This window comes from Eretmochelys imbricata, chromosome 1, assembly GCF_965152235.1.
Source record: "Eretmochelys imbricata isolate rEreImb1 chromosome 1, rEreImb1.hap1, whole genome shotgun sequence".
Lineage (NCBI taxonomy): Eukaryota > Metazoa > Chordata > Testudines > Cheloniidae > Eretmochelys > Eretmochelys imbricata.
Genome location: NC_135572.1, coordinates 14,486,305 through 14,502,934, shown reverse-complemented (window position 1 = coordinate 14,502,934; position 16,630 = coordinate 14,486,305). Strand labels below are relative to the sequence as shown.

The 16,630-nt window shown below is 37.9% G+C and overlaps 1 protein-coding gene across 3 annotated transcripts in view; it reads right to left on the bottom strand.

The window, feature by feature from the left end:
* The window catches only part of FCHSD2 (FCH and double SH3 domains 2), a 221,045-nt gene that overhangs the window by 166,367 nt on the left and 38,048 nt on the right, over positions 1-16,630 (bottom strand). For all 3 annotated transcript variants that reach the window (XM_077840751.1, XM_077840679.1, XM_077840803.1), the window contains exon 3: positions 3,514-3,559. In XM_077840751.1, coding sequence (XP_077696877.1) covers positions 3,514-3,559 — 46 coding nt within the window. The remainder of the gene's footprint in view (positions 1-3,513; positions 3,560-16,630) is intronic.

Here is a 16,630-nt window from a genome sequence, read left to right as displayed (position 1 = left end):
CATGGCACACAAGTACAGTATATCAGCATACAGAGTTTTTCAAAATCATACAAAAATGGTCTTTTTAACAAGATGATGGGAGGAGTGCAAATATTGTTTTTAAAGTTTTGCCTACTCTTTCCTATAGACTAGCTCGGCAAATATGTCAAAGTTTAATCTTGCATTAGTCGGTCCCCTAAAGTGTCAAAAGGCATTTGGATATTTGTACTAGATTATTTGCAAGAAATACATTAAAACAGCTTAGGGTTTTGTCTACACACCAAGTTTCTGTGGGCAAGCCAGGGCATGAATCTCCAGCACGCCAGCATGGCCATACAGTAACGTGCCATGTGGACACTGCTATGGCACAGTAAGCACTGCACTCCAGGGCTTTCAACGCACCGTAGTAGTGTCCACATGGCATGTTACTGTGCAGTGAGCTAGTGCAATGTTGATTCATATCCTGGCTTGCTGCACAGTAACTCACCTTGTAGACAAGCCCTTCCAAGTTTTACTTAAAAAATAAACTACTGAGAATTCTCAGCTTCTTTTATAAAACTTTGTTTTAAAGACAAATGTCACATTATGGGAGAGCGTTTATATTTAGTTCAATGACAATTTGTATTGTTGGGAAACATTGTCAGAAAATTTCACACAGAAGAGAAATCTTTTTAAAGCTCTAAATGTCAATTATCCAGTGTTTTCAGGCAATACACCTATCACCAAACCAAGGATGCAATCCTGCAAACTTTTATTCATATGATTAGGCAGTCACTAAACCAATAATGCCAGCTGCATTGCTGGAAATTTGCATTTTTTACTAAAAAGTCTGAAAACCTCAGGTGTTATAGCTCCAGAACTCTGAGAATGCAATTGTTCATTTTCCTAAGTTCATTAAGATTTCACCCCATATAGAATGGATGCTAAAAATGTTCATGAGTACAAAAACACATAACTCACCATTGTATTTAGATAATGCAGAGAAATATATTAAGATCTGAGCTCAGACTCCCAGCATCTCTTAGGCACAAATGCCTAGATTTTTACAGATGTTTAGGCATTGCTGCACTCAGCATCGCAATTGATTTAGGAGTCTATGACATTCCAGGGTGCAATCCTGACCAGTGAAGTCTTGCATCACCCCTACCCTGCAACTTTGGGTCCCCCACAATGCTTTGCTGCTGTAGGTCCCACCTGGGCTGCTCACAAACATCCAAACAGCATGCAGGTCACACCTTGAGTGTGTGTATATAGCTACAGCCCTGGTCCAGCAACTCTGACCCCAGCAGCCCGTCAGCAAACACCAGCCACGCTTTGGCTTTCAGCAGCGTTTGGTTACTACTTGCAGGGTGATGCCAAACACACTCCCAGTCCTGAACTTCTCCCCAAAACATGTGTTCTACACTGTCCAGCCCTCTCCTGGACAGTCCAACTATATTAAGTCAGTTGTCCCTCTGAGGTGATCAATATCTTAAATTGAGTTACCCAAACAATTTACAACACTGGATTAGTTTTAATTAAAGAATAAAACAAGTTTATTCAACTACAAGGACACAGGTTTTAAGTGAGTACAAGGCATTAAAGTCAGAAATGGTTACAAGAGAAATAAACATAAAATGCTTTATAAAACTTAAACGAAACTTGGTTCAAGGTGACATTCTTACCCCACAGGTTCCCAGCAACACTGCTGACCAAGTTTCAGGTCAGGATCTGCTCCCGAATTCCATAGGCTGATTCTTTTGTTGTTTTAGGTAAAGGAGAGAGAACTTGCCCCTCACTTTTATAGTTCAGTCACCCTTTAAAATGTATTTTCCTGAGGGTTATCCCTAGATAAAGTTCCTTCCAGCTGTGAGGGAGACATGGGGTCTCATCATGAAAGAGGTTTCATGCTATTGTTTGCTAAAATGCAGATTTATCTGGTCTCCCTCTTACTGTTTCAAGTACCCTGTTTACTACTTATATGTAAACTGAGGTACACACACATTCCTTTGTTTAAGACCTGCTTGACCAGTCCTGACTAATCAGGGCTACATGGGTTTGAACATGTGCTTCCAACACTATTAATGTGGAATTAATAACTTTACATCTAATGTTACTACACACATTTCATTATGATTCACCAGTGAGTTATTACTTTTCAAATGATGCCTCACAAGACATATTTTTCACAAAGATGATTACGACATAAGGTCTGAATACAGGGGTGCATTCCCTCACACAGTCTAAATCTCGTTTTTGACTGTCAGTGGAATTTAGACTCCTAAATAACTAAATCCCTTTTGAAAAGGAGACTTAAGCTTTAAAATAGCTTAAAAACCTGGGTCTAGAGCATTAGTTAAAAATGCCAAGCCTTAAAACAAAATATATTGATCCTACTATTCAAAAGTTGTTACTTTAGTGTAACTGCCAAAGTGATCAATGACACAGTAATGTAAAGCCTAATGTATCAATGAATACTCATATAGCATCAGAGTCATCTATTGACTTTTGATAAAATCCAGAGCTATTGCATTAGTTTTCAGTTTGTGGATATGCACACAGGTATTGTTGGAATATACAGCAAAAGACTGACCTAAATACAACGTTTTTGAAATAAAAAAGGCTTCATTTCCATTTAGTTCAGGATGAGACTATATGTGCAGGGTTTCACAATGAGTAAAATTTGTATGGTAGAATTTTAAAGTCTTGAAAAATTAGCCTCTCCTATTATTACAAAAGTCACTCTACATAGAAATATAGCAAGTTCTCCTGTTCAATGTTTCTTTATTCTTAAGATTTATAACATTTTAAAGAGGCCAACCTAGGCTCTAAGAACTTTTGCCATAAATTAAGAAGTCACAAATTAAACCAGCAGATGCTCCTTGTCCCCAAACCAGAAGGAATCTGACAAAAGGGAGAATCAAAATCCATTAAATCAATACCCATCCCACTCCTTACCACGCCTCTTCTTCACCAAAAGCCTGGGTAAATAGATGGGCCTTGCAGAATGCTCTGAAGCTCACTAGGTTTGGTCTGTTTCTGACCAAGGGAAGCACGTCTTAACAAGGCTATATTTAACGCAAGTATGCAAAGATGCTACTGCAATGATGCTGCTACAATGATTTTTCCTCTGTTTCCTCTAACCAATTTGATTCCACTAATTACATAGCTGCCACTCCTACCCCGGAAAACAGTTGAAAAAAGTGGCTGTGGACCATTTCCAAGACCAACAATTCCTCCCTAGATCTTTCCCGAGTCAGGCTTCAGAGCAGGATACAGAATAGAGATTGGCTTCAGAGTGGTAGCCATGTTAGTCTGTATCAGCAAAAACAAGGAGGACTCCTTGTTGTTTTTGCAGAATAGAGACTGTTCAGCACAGCCAGGGATATCTGATCCAAATTATAAAGAGAGATATTTTGTACTTCTTGATGCACACAAGACAGCCAATGTAAAATGCAAAATAATGTTGTGGGAGATTTCCTAATCAGTTAATGTATCCTTACATACAGAGAACAATGGCTTAGACAATAAAGGCAAATTTATCCTAGGACTTACCTGTGCATACTCTCTCTCAATTGCAGCTTTCTTCTGACTGAATGTCCTACAAAAAACAGGGGGGGAAGTCCATTAACACACACAACCATATACTATAAATGCAATAATTAAAAAGGAGTTTTATATAACTTCAGTTCAAATGCACCATCAGGCAGCCTTTACAGCCAACAGAAGAGCAAAAGAAGAGCTGAACTGTTTGACAATTGTGTATTAAATGCCTAACAACCACTTGCATGTGGCCACCATAGATTAAGAGCTCCTTCCCTCAAGCTCCATTTACTTCATTAAAGTCTCTTCAGCTTTACATTGGTTTATCAGAGAACAAAATTTGGCCTTCAGGCATCTAAACTTTTTTTCTGGGAAGTCATCTCTCCCTGACTGCATCTGAACATACCAGGCTAATTGTTCCAGATGCAGGAGTCATCTCACTTTCATGCACCATCTTCACTCAGGAATGCCCTGATTTAGCAATCGGTGTAGCTACATCAGCGTGGACACAGTTAGCTCAATTGGTTTAAACCCCTATATTACTTTCTATACTAAGTTTCAGAGTAAAAGCCGTGTTAGTCTGTATTCGCAAAAAGAAAAGGAGGACTTGTGGCACCTTAGAGACTAACCAATTTATTTGAGCATAAGCTCGGATCCGATGAAGTGAGCTGTAGCTCACGAAAGCTTATGCTCAAATAAATTGGTTAGTCTCTAAGGTGCCACAAGTCCTCCTTTTCTTTCTATACTAAGGGGTCAGTAGTGGTACAGCTACACCAATTGCTTGCCACAGACTATTGAACTAAGGCCAGCACTCAGTGTAAGTGAATGCCAAGTATTATTGATTTTAGAGATGGGCAAAACAACAGAAGGACAACAGAAGAATCAGTATATGTCATTTCCCATGGTTTACACCAAGGCTTTGTGGGCCAAATTCTGCTCTTTGGGCATCAGTATAAACCTGGAGTCATTACAAATGCTTCAAATGAGTCATGCCAAGTTTATAACAATATATCAGCAGAATTTGGCACTGTGACTTTACTCAATCATGTTCTGGCAAAAATGGGATTCGCAAAGCTTTCAATATACTTTTGCATTATAAGCTCCAAGTCTGAAGCAATCTTGCTGTAGAATAAAAACAGATTATGCTACCCCTTTCCCTCTAAATACAGTAGGTCTCTGTACTTTGTAGCACTAGGAGAACCAAACTACAGCAGCACAAAGAAAAGGAAGAATGGTTGAACCATAGCTAACCCTCCTCAGATTTAGAACTGTCTAGGCATACCAAGACTCCTAGTAGTGCTCTGATAGTTTAAGTCATTTTCTTTTTACGCTCAAGCAACCAAGCAATAGGATTTTCCTTGGTCTGCATTTCCACATTTTTCTACTAAGATTAATAATGCACTATGCACAAAACACATGACTTTAATTCTATTTAAACAGATTGAACAATTAATTATGGGGACAAGCTAGAAGTTAATGTAAATACAGCGGATGCCCGTTTGCTGCAACACCTTATAAGAGCAACAGCCTCTTACGAACAACATTTCCCCTGGGAACACTTTCCCTACTGTAAGTTATCGACACTCCCAATAACAGCAAAGCCGCTTAGGAGCAACACAGCAGAAGAGCACAGATATGTTTCTACTAATAATCATCTACTGTATCCTGTAATAACATCCCATAAAGTTGAAATTAGAATGTCAAAACAGAATAAGCACCAATGGTGCCTTCTATTCCTGCCAGCAGAACACACTGTTAGAGGTTCCATATTTCAAATAAGATGTAAAACAGAGGTCCTGGCCAATTGTAGTCATTAAAGAACCCATGTAACTCTTTTCAAGAGTAAGGTTTATATTAGCTCTGCGGGCTTGGCCACATTCCAACTCTGGTTATCACATCCGGTCTACCTAAATTTCCCTGGCAGTTTCAGCTGCGTATAAGTGACTCCATTTTAGAACTAAGTGAAATCATCCCTGCATATTGTTGTTTAGGATCCTTCTGGAAGAAAGATGCTACATAGTACATTAAGGTATTGTTATAGGTAACATTGGACCAACATACTTTAGTAGTTTTCTTATCAAAGCCCAAGCTTCCATCTATGATAACAAGCATATCGAAAAATTAGGGCTGTCGATTAATCACAGTTAACTCATGCAATTAACTCAAAAAAATTAATTGTGATTAAAAGAATTAATTGCACTGTTAAACAATAGAATACCAATTTAAATTTATTAAATATTTGTGGCTGTTTTTCTACATTTTCAAATATATTGATTTCAATTACTACAGAGAATACAAAGTATACAGTGCTCACCTTATATTATTTGTATTACAAATATTTGCACTATAAAAAATGATAAAAGAAATTGTATTTTTCAATTCACCTCAGACACATACTGTAGCGTAATTTCTATCGTGAAAGTGCAACTTACCAATTTAGATTTTTTTTGTTCCATAACTGCACTCAAAAACAAAACAATGTAAAACTTTAGACCCTACAAGTCTACTCAGTTCTACTTCTTGTTCAGCCAATCGCTAAGAGAAACAGGTTTGTTTAGATTTACAGGACATAATGTTCCCCACTTCTTATTTATATCTCCAGAAAGTTAGAACAGGTGTTTCCAAGGTATTTATGTGCCAGATATGCTAAACATTCATATGCCCCTTCATGCTTCGGCCACCATTCCAGAGGACATGCTTCCAGGCTGATGATGTTCGTTAAAAAAATAATGCATTAATTAAATTTGTGACTGAACTTCTTGGGGGAGAATTATACGTCTTCTGTTCTGTTTTACCCACATTCTGCCATATATTTCATGTGATAGCAGCCTCAGATGACCCAGCACATGTTCACTTTAAGAACACTTTCACTGCAGATTTGACAAAAAGCAAAGAAGGTACCAATGTGAGATTTCTAAAAATAGCTACAGCACTCCACCCAAGATTTAAGAATCTGAAGAGCCGTCCAAAATCTCAGAGGAACGAGATGTGGAGCATGCTTTCAGAAGTCTTAAAAGAGCAACACTCCAATGCAGAAACACAGAACCTGAACCACCAAAAAAGAAAATGAACCTTCTGCTGATGGCATCTGACTCAGACGATGAAAATGAACGTGTCGGTCCGCTTGGCTTTGGATCATTATCAAGCAGAACCCATCATCAGCATGGATGTATGTTCTCTGGAATGGTGGTTGAAGCATGAAGGGACGTATAAATCTTTAGTGAATCTGGTAAATATCTTGTGATGCCAGCTACAACAGTGCCATGCAAATGCCTGTTCTCACTTCCAGGTGACATTGTAAACAAGAAGCGGGCAGCATTATCTCCTACAAATTGTAACTTAACTTGTTTGTCTGAGTGATTGTCTGAACCAGAAGTAGGACTGAGTGGACTTGTAGGTGCTAAAGTTTTACATTGTTTTATTTTTGAGTGCACGGGTTTTTCTGTACATAATTCAACATTTGTAAGTTCAACTTTCATGATAAAGAAATTGAACTACAGTACTTGTATTAGGTGAACTAAAAAATACTATTTATTTTGTTGTTTACTGTGCAAATATTTGCAATCAAAAATAAATATAAAGTGAGCAACCGTACACTTTGTATTCTGTGTTGTAACTGAAATCAATACGTTTGAAAATGTGGAAAACATCCAAAAATATTCATATAAATGGTATTCTATTACTGTTTAACAGTGCAATTAATCGCAATTAATATTTTAATCGATTGATGGCCCTATTAAAAATGCAATATTCTTCCAAAATGACTTATGTTTCTTCAACAAGTGCGACTGACTTCAATAACGCTGTTACAGGAACTGCTGAAATCTATAAACATTTAAGAGGTAGTGGGAAACAAGTTACTGTTTTTAAGCCTTCAAAAATAAAGAGTGTAAGCTTCAAAATCAAGAGCAAAAATATGCCATTACTAGTTTCTACTCAGGCAGCCTCATTTGAAAATTTACAGTCTGATCTAGATGTAAAAAAGAGTATATGCACTATCGTTCATTCTAAACTGAAACCAACTTTTGTGGAATTTAGTACAAAAGTAATTTAGTATTTTTGGACTGAATGAGTTGTACACTGATAGAAACACTGAAGTTTGTTTTCAAATGAAATGGTTGTAATCTCTAGTTTGCTGGAGAAAAAGGGTTGTACAGTAGCAAGAAACATTTAAAAGCAATTTTAGATTTTATTCAAGCCCCACCATTCTATTATTCTAAAATATTTAATTCACTTTAGTATAAACAGATTTTAGACCATCAGAGTTAAATTTACAGAGTGATTCAATTTTTGAGTTTCAGTAGAGTTAGTGGGAAAAGAGTAAGTATCTGAGATTGTTCTTTAAAGATGGCGTTCTCAAATTTTTTCGAGAGCAAAGAACTTCTGCTAGGAAACAAAGCAGACTGACTGACAAAGTATTTGATGTCTTCCTACCTTGACAAACGTGACAATTTCCATGTATACACTTGTATAAGGTCAAGGGTTATGTCAACATTGTGAGAAAAATCTTGAAAGAAAACAAGCTAGTTCCCTGAAAAAAGATAAATGTATTGTGTAGTTTTTAAAAAATGGGCATGCATTTACAATTACTATTTTTATGTGTAGGGCTATACAGAGGTTTTTGTGGGGCCCGGGGTAAAATCTGAAATTGAAGTACTTCACTCCCTCTCCTTCCTACAACCTTCCAAAAAATTTAACCCTGAGAGGAGGCTGGGGAGGGCATGTGCTGGAGCACAAGCCTGCACTGCACTCGCCCCACGTGGCAGAGCCACCTGGTTTTGGATCAGCAGCCCCTCAACTGTGACAGCAGGGCTGCTGGGCCAAATTTCAATGCAACCCAGCAAGTGGGGGTCCTCTCAAATGGAGGCCCAGAGCAAACTGTCCCTTTCCCCCTGCCCTGTTTATGCATTTATCAAGTAATTGTTACAAAGGAAAGAAAGTAGGTTAGAGTTGAGAGCATATTTTAAAATTTTTCTTTCAATTACTTATTTCTAGATAAAAAGAAAAGGAGTACTTGTGGCACCTTAGAGACTAACCAATTTATTTGAGCATACGTGATTCCTATCTTCAACAGATTTAGCAAGTAAAACTTAACTCTGTCCTACAAACAGTAACTCTTGAAGTATGCTCACTTCTGAACGTAGACCCATAAACATTAATAGGAGTATATGTAGAAGCAAGCATACACATGAATACGTATTTCAGGATGAGGCCCTACATTTGTCAGAAATAAGCCTAATATAAATTAATACATTCAAAATTCCTGAACATAAAATAACAGAATTATTAGCACACCTGAATTCAGTAGATACATGGGAGCTATGTATCATAGAGTTGTGAACACTTGCAATTTTATTGCAAGTTTGATATTTGCCCCAACTGATGGAATGATGTTATTGTGTAAATCTCTCAGCTTTCATTTTTTAAAAAAGAAGTTTCAAGCCTTCATGGTTACGAAGAAAAGTATGAAACCTGCCTTTTGGTTTTTGAAGCTTTCAAATTAAATAAAAGAACCCAACATTTATTCTTTTATAATTCCTATGATTTTTAAGTTAGTCTGATACTTTTTTGAGATCTGACTCATGCTTTTGAATGCTTGGGATCAGCAATACTTGGAGAGTTGAAACAATCCTTCCTGCATTTTATTTTAGTCTATTTAACTTAACTTTAGTAACTGCCTCCTGTATTCATTTTCAGAGCAAAATGATATTACTATCATTACGAGAATGAAAAAGTGAAATATTCTATCATGAATCTAATTTATTGACAACAATTAAGTAACAGTGAATGTTTGACAGCAGTGACTGTAGCACTGGCACCTAAAATCCACCTAAAAAAATCAGTCTATTACAGTAATAATTAAAACAAATGAACTACCACTTAAACATTACGAGCCCTGAGATTATTCTTCCCCCACAACCAAAGCCTGCAGCATTGCAAAGTTAACACAGGTATAGAGCTGTGCACACTCTCCAATGGATACATAAAGAGCCTCTACACTTCCACCAAAAAACTGAGTGATTTGTATATGTGACCGAGTACTTGGGAAAACAACAGGGGAGAGGGAAATTACTGCTGTCCTCCCCACCCGCCCTCCAAAATGTACTACTTTCCTTCTAGGTTCCACCTTTCACACACCTATCCTTATAAACTTCTCACGCTCCTACCGACATTTTTAATTTACTTATTTATAAAGCTAAAAAACACAGTACAAGAACATCTGAGAATGAGGGAGAGTTGGCTTTTATTCTATTCTACATTACCTGTATTTTGCCTCCCTGATAACATTTAAACCACCTCCTCAATATTAAAACAAACATCTATCTTTTTTCTTTTGATTTTTTTTTTAACAATGGAATCCACCTCAAGGATAATAAAGCTACAACAATAACTATACTCTGCTCTTGCAATACTACTAGACCTATGGTTTTATTTACCACATTTGAGTACCACCTGCCAATTGAAAGTCAAGTTCCAGAAATGTGACGACAGCTAATTTAAAGTAATGGCTGCTATGCTGTATTAAGATTTATTTTAACATTTTTGTTATAGATCAGACGAAGAGAATTAAGCAAGGAGCTGGATCAGTAGAGAATGTCGTGTCAAGAAGTCTCTCCAGAACCCTTGCTTCCCAACAAGAAAGATGGAATGAAAACATTCAAAAGGTGGCTCTAGAATTATATTGTTGCACCAGCATTACCAAAGTATCAGTCAAGCCAGTGAACCTCCTCTAGTGCTACAGTCTAATACATTACATTTTTAAGGTTCTAGATCCACAGTAAGTATGGAATTGTTCACATTTTAGAATTATGAGGCTGTATCATAACAGACATTTAAGGAATACTGTAATTGACAATGTCACCTGATCACATAATAAATGAGGATGTGTTTCTTTCACAAACGGATTGCACAGTGAAAAAAAGCTGAAGTAGTTATACAATAAGTGCTAATCTCAACTACATTGGTCATGTTTCATGACGGAAGTTCAAATATGTCTAAGCACGTCTACTAACTGTTAATTTATCTGAATGCAGAAAAAATAAACGTACATAGTAAATATGTGGTCAAGCTCATTCACATATAATTCTCTGTTAAAATACATAGAGACAAATTTAAACCTGCTGTAAGTGACCGCATCTCCCATGGAAGTCTTGGACAAATTCAGAAGTGAGCTAAGCAATAGCGTAAGCTACATGTGGAAGTTAAGGCCTGTGAAAGCAGAATCAGGGCCTATGCTGGTAGAAAAAAGAAGCATCTAAACTAGAAAAGTAGTAGAACTTTCACTAAAAATTAGCATTCGGTGAATGTGCTAAACAAATACAGCTTAATTCACATCTACACTACAGAGCCTTAGCCAGTATAAAGAAAAGGAATGACTTGTGGCGCCTTAGAGACTAACGAATTTATTAGAGCATAAGCTTTCGTGAGCTACAGCTCACTTCATCAGATGCATGCAGTGGAAAATATAGTGGGGAGATTTTATATGCACAGAGAACATGAAACAATGGGTGTTACCATACAGACTGTAACAAGAGTGATCAGGAAAGGTGAGCTATTACCAGCCGGGGGGTGGGGGGGGGTGGGGAATGGACGGACGGACAGACGACACGGACATTTTGTAGTGATAATCAAGGTGGGCCATTTCCAGCACTCTACAAGAACAGTAGAAGGGAAAATAAACAAGAGGAAATAGTTTTACTTTGCGTAATGACACATCCACTCCCAGTCTTTATTCAAGCCTAAGTTAACTGTATCCAGTTTGCAAATTAATTCCAATTAAGCAGTCTCTCGTTGGAGTCTGTTTTGAGCCCCCTAGAGTAGATGCAGCATAAGCAGGCAGAAGCCAACACACCATCAGCATACGTGCATCTACACTAGCGTTTTTGCCAGCACATCCGCATTGGCTAGGGGGTGTGATTTTTTTTTCCCCACACCCTTAGCTGACACAGCTACATAAGCAAAACTTTATAGTGTAGACCAGGCCTTGCAACACTGACAAGATGGAAAGGGTTAGCGGTTACATCAAGTAAAGCAACTAACAGGAGGATACAAGTGAGAGGAGAGACCCGCTCTTTCCATTCCCTCACCAGGTAGATTATACTCAGTTTGCAGAGTTATTCCTTTTCTGGCCAGTTTACCACCTCACGTGAAACTTGCTCATTTATGCTATGCCTACATCCCCTCTTGAAAGAATGCAAAAGCCATGCTATAACAGAGTTGCTAAGTAAATCACAGGTATAACAAGATTTTAAGGTTGTTTATTAAACCAATTTATGAATTTGCTGGCTTTAAAGTGTTTAATATTTTGTTTCTTTTTAAGTAACAAAATGTTCTACTAAAATCAAGTTTGGAAGTTACATATATACAAATTGCTAAATATTAAACAGAATATTCCTTCAAATGTATATAAACTAAAGTATTTTAAAATTAACGTAAAGAGAGAATTTCCAGAGTCACATATTAAAAAACAACCAAATGATAAAATATCTCCAATACAATAGGCAACAAAATAACATGGTCCTTCTGGTCTTGTTTCTGTCGTTTGTGGTTTCCTGCAGAGTATTGTGAGAACCTGCTTTATCTACAGAACTCAGGGAAAATATTTTTTGTGTAGAACAGTATAAATTCTTGCAGTTTATACTATTTTTTCAGCAATTACTGAACATGATACAACTTGTGTTGGGCAATTATGCAAGCACTAGAAGGGCAACGTGTAATTTTATTAACACTGATTTTTTAGACACAAGTGTATTAAGCATTTCACAAAACACACCTGGCATTATTGGATGTTATCTGAGACACCCCACAAATGCTGGAAATAGCAAGAAACAGCACATGCAGCAGGCCAAGCACTGAAGCAGTTGGAGCTCACCAGAGCATCAGGGCATGGAGCAGCAGTACTTCCAACACTATCATCTGATGGGGGAAAAGAAAAACATCTTCCCCTGGATCCAAGGGATAGATGGGTAGACAGAGCATGATCCACCACTGCTCAGATTACCCATAAGGTCTTTTTTCCCTCTCTGTTTCCTGGGGTTCTTGCCTCCCCAGTTTGACATTGTCCTGCATTGTAGTAGAGGCAAAAGAATGAGGCCAATGTCATTTTCACTCTCCTAAACCACAGCCCACAACAGTCAATTAAAAGACTCCCATTGATTTGCATGGGTATTGGATTGGACCCCTATCTGAGGAAGGATTATGCAGCAGGAACATTTCGGTCAGAATTATTTTTCACAACTGGTGGGAGGTAGAGGAAAAACAAAGCAGAGATAGGTAAACAGGGAGAGAAGAGTTTTTAAAAAAGTAATGTCAGGGAAGCTGGAGACTGGACTTGAAGCATTAAAACTATTCAGACACGACTCTTTTGGTGTTGTTCGGCAGATTATGAAGGTTAGCTGAAATTAAACTTGGCGCATCTACTTGCACATCCTATTTTCAGTACCTCTCAGTCTCAAATTCACAAATGATCCCTGCTGCTACTTATTTTGAAATGTAAAGCAAGGGTAACTGAAATTCAATACAGTATTGGTCTGGTGTAGGGTTTTAGAAGGTTACTGCAAGAAAACAATGCAAAAACTAACAAACAGACCAGTCCCTAACAAACATTTCGAAAGGAACCAGCTGAGCAACCATGTCCAGAAAAATTACAGGGAAGTAGCATTACAGCAGCAGCAACCTTATGTCACATTTCCTCTTATTTTAATCTTGCAGAACTAAATTTATGGGAACAGGCACAAGATCCATTTGCCCACTGTGACCATAATACTGATCAAGAATAAGTATTTGTGCATCAAAAAGAACTCATCTGGGATAAACATATAAGCATAATTTTGCAAGGATTCTCTAGTCTTATGCCACTAGAAAATAGGCATTTACATTTAGTGTGGCTACAATTCAAGTTTCCCATTGTTTCATTACCGATCCATCCAACTCCACATTAAATAAGCTATTATTAAAAATATGTATTCAATTTACAGACATTAATTTAATGTTTCTGTATGGTTTTATGTGTAATTATTGGCACAAGGACAGAAAAGCATAGTGTATGTTACAAATGTCGTCAATAGGGCTTGAAAAAACCACTTGCATTCTCCCTGCCAGCAAGCAGGAGTAAGGGGGAAAAAGAACTTCCCCTGTTCAGCATGCAGGCTGAGGAACACGGGGTGAAGTAACAGACCCTTTCTCCTTGCAGCAGCCTGAAGATTCTGGAGGAGGGCTAATGGAGCAGAGATCCTTCCCCCATTCAACAACCAGGATGCTCCCAAGGGCAGAAAGTTCATCTTTTCCAGAAGCTAGAGATAGATGAAGCTTCAAAATTACTAGACACCTAATAACCAGAAGATATGAAAGATGGAGCCCCCAAATAGGGACAGGACAGCGCCCTGGAAGAAATTCCAACATTCTCCAATCACACCAACTCGAAGTCATGAGGGGCCTGGGTTTTTAACAGAGTACAACCCCTGGCTAGTTGGATTACTCCTCTGATTACATGTCTGGCAAATTTTTCAAAACCTGGTTATACACACAACATAAAGGGAAATGAAAGATACATATGAAAGCCAGAATGCCCTCACCAAGTTGTACCTTAGACTAAACCACTAATGCTCTTTCAAAAAGAACAGCGTAAGAACTTTAGATGTCAAAAGGGATCAGAACTCAGTTTCATTCATCACACTGTATCTTAGCTTAATCATAGAATCATAGGATTGGTACAGACCTCAAGAAATCATCTAATCCAGTCCCCTGCACTGAGGGTAGGACTAAGTATTATCTAGATCATCCTTGACAGGTGTTTGTCTAACCTGCTCTTAAAAATCTCCAATGATGGAGATTTCACAACCTCCCTAGGCAATTTATTCCAGTGCTTAACCACCCTGACAGGAAGATTTTCCTAATGTCCAACCTAAACTGCCCTTGCTGCAATTTACGCCCATTGCTTTTTGTCCTTTCCTCAGAGGTTAAGGAGAGCAATTTTTCTCCCTCCTCCTTGTAATAACCTTTTTATGTACTTGAAAACTGGTATGCCCCCCCTCAATCTTCTCCAGACAAAATAAACCCAATTTTTTCCAATCTTCCCTCATAGGTCATATTTTCTAGACCTTTAATCATTTTTGTTAGTTAATCTTCATTGGACTTTCTCCAATTTGTCCACATCTTTCCTAAAACATGGTGCCCACAACTGGACACAATACTCCAGTTGAGGCCTAATCAGCGTGGAGTAGAGAGGAAGAATTACTTCTTGTGTCTTGCTTACAACACTCCTGCTAATACATCACAGAATGATGTTTGCTGTTTTTTGCAACAGTGTTACACTGTTGACTCATATTTAGCTTGTGATCCACTACGACCCCCAGATCCCTTTCCGCAGTACTCCTTCCTAGGCAGTCATTTCCCATTTTGTGTGTGTGCGCAACTGATTGGTCCTTCCTAAGTGGAGTACTTTGCATGTGTCTCTATTGAATTTCATCCTATTTACTTCAGACCATTTCTCCAGTTTGTTCAGATCATTTTGAATTTTAATTCTATCCTCCAAAGCACTTGCAACCCCTCCCAGCTTGGTATCATCTGCAAACTTTATAAGTGTACTCTCTATCCCATTACTAAAACACTGATGAAGATATTGAACAGAACCAGACTGTACCTGAACCAGAACAGAACTGAACCCTGCGGGACCCCACTTGATATACCCTTCCAGCTTGACTGTGAACCACTGATAACCAGTCTCTGGAAACAGTTTTCCAACCAGTTATTCACCCACCTTTTAGTAGCTCCATCTTGGTTGTATTTCCCTAGCTTGTTTATGAGGTCATGCGAGAGACAAGGACGACTTGAGTCAAGGAGGCACCTTAGAGACTAACCAATTTATTTGAGCATAAGCTTTTGGGAGCTACAGCTCATTTCATCGGATGCTGTAGCTCACGAAAGCTTATGCTCAAATAAATTTGTTAGTCTCTAAGGTGCCACAAGTCCTCCTTTTCTTTTTGCGGATACAGACTAACACGGCTGCTACTCTGAAACCTGTCATCATGTGAGAGACAGTATCAAAAGCCTTACTAGAGTCGAGATGAGGCACTGATTCAACAACAAGGGGGGGAAAAAAAAAAAAGAGTGCCACATACTGAATTATCGTGAATTGAAATATTTGAGGCATTAGGACAATAAAAATATAGAACTCTGTACAGAGTATTGTGTTTAATGACTCCAGAGGTCTTTTCCAGCTCCATCATCTGATTCCATAAAAGTGTTTCACTGTAGTACATTGTTACTCTACAACCATATTTGCTTAAGAGTAGAAATAATTGCCAACTTTCATTGCAAGAAACACGTTTGTTATTCAGTATTACCTACCGTATAATTATATGCTAAGTTTAAGGGACACCATCAGCATTAAAACCACCTCTGTCTCAAGATTCTGTACCTACTATTCTTATAAGTAACATCTAAGATTACAATTGTTGAAAGATACTCAAGAAAAAATTGTTTATTGCCTTGAACATTTTACGCACTGTGTACATAGTTTCACAGTTTGGTTTTTTTGATGGTCAGTTAAGCTTCCTGTCTCACACATTAGCAGGAGGACACTGCCCATGCACTTTTGAGGGAAGCTCACATGCACGCTCATCCTCAGTCCTGCGAGAAGATGTATACCACTAGTAGTTACAGCAAAACAAACTAAGGCCTGGTCTACACTACGAGTTTATGTTGGATTTAGCAGTGTTAAATCAAATTAACCCTGCACGCGACCACACAACGAAGCCATTTTTTCCCCAACATAAAGGGCTCTTAAAACCGATTTCTGTACTCCTCCCCAACGAGGAGATTAGTGCTGAAATCAACATTGCTGTAATAGAGCTATCTTTAAATATACATTGTAATTTAAGCACAGCTTTACATTATAACATGCAGTACAGCCTTATCAAAACTTTAACGCACAGTTATAGTTTTTTTGTCTTCTTAATTGCAAAAAGCTTAACTGTTGCTACTTTTAAACTTTCATGATTCTTTTCCATTTTTAAAAGAAAAATAGGATATTTTTTAATTGCAATATTTTAAATACCTTTCCTGGGGATTTTGACATCACGTATACCTTGAAAATATCAGTTTGTATTTAAATTCTTTAAATGGGTCT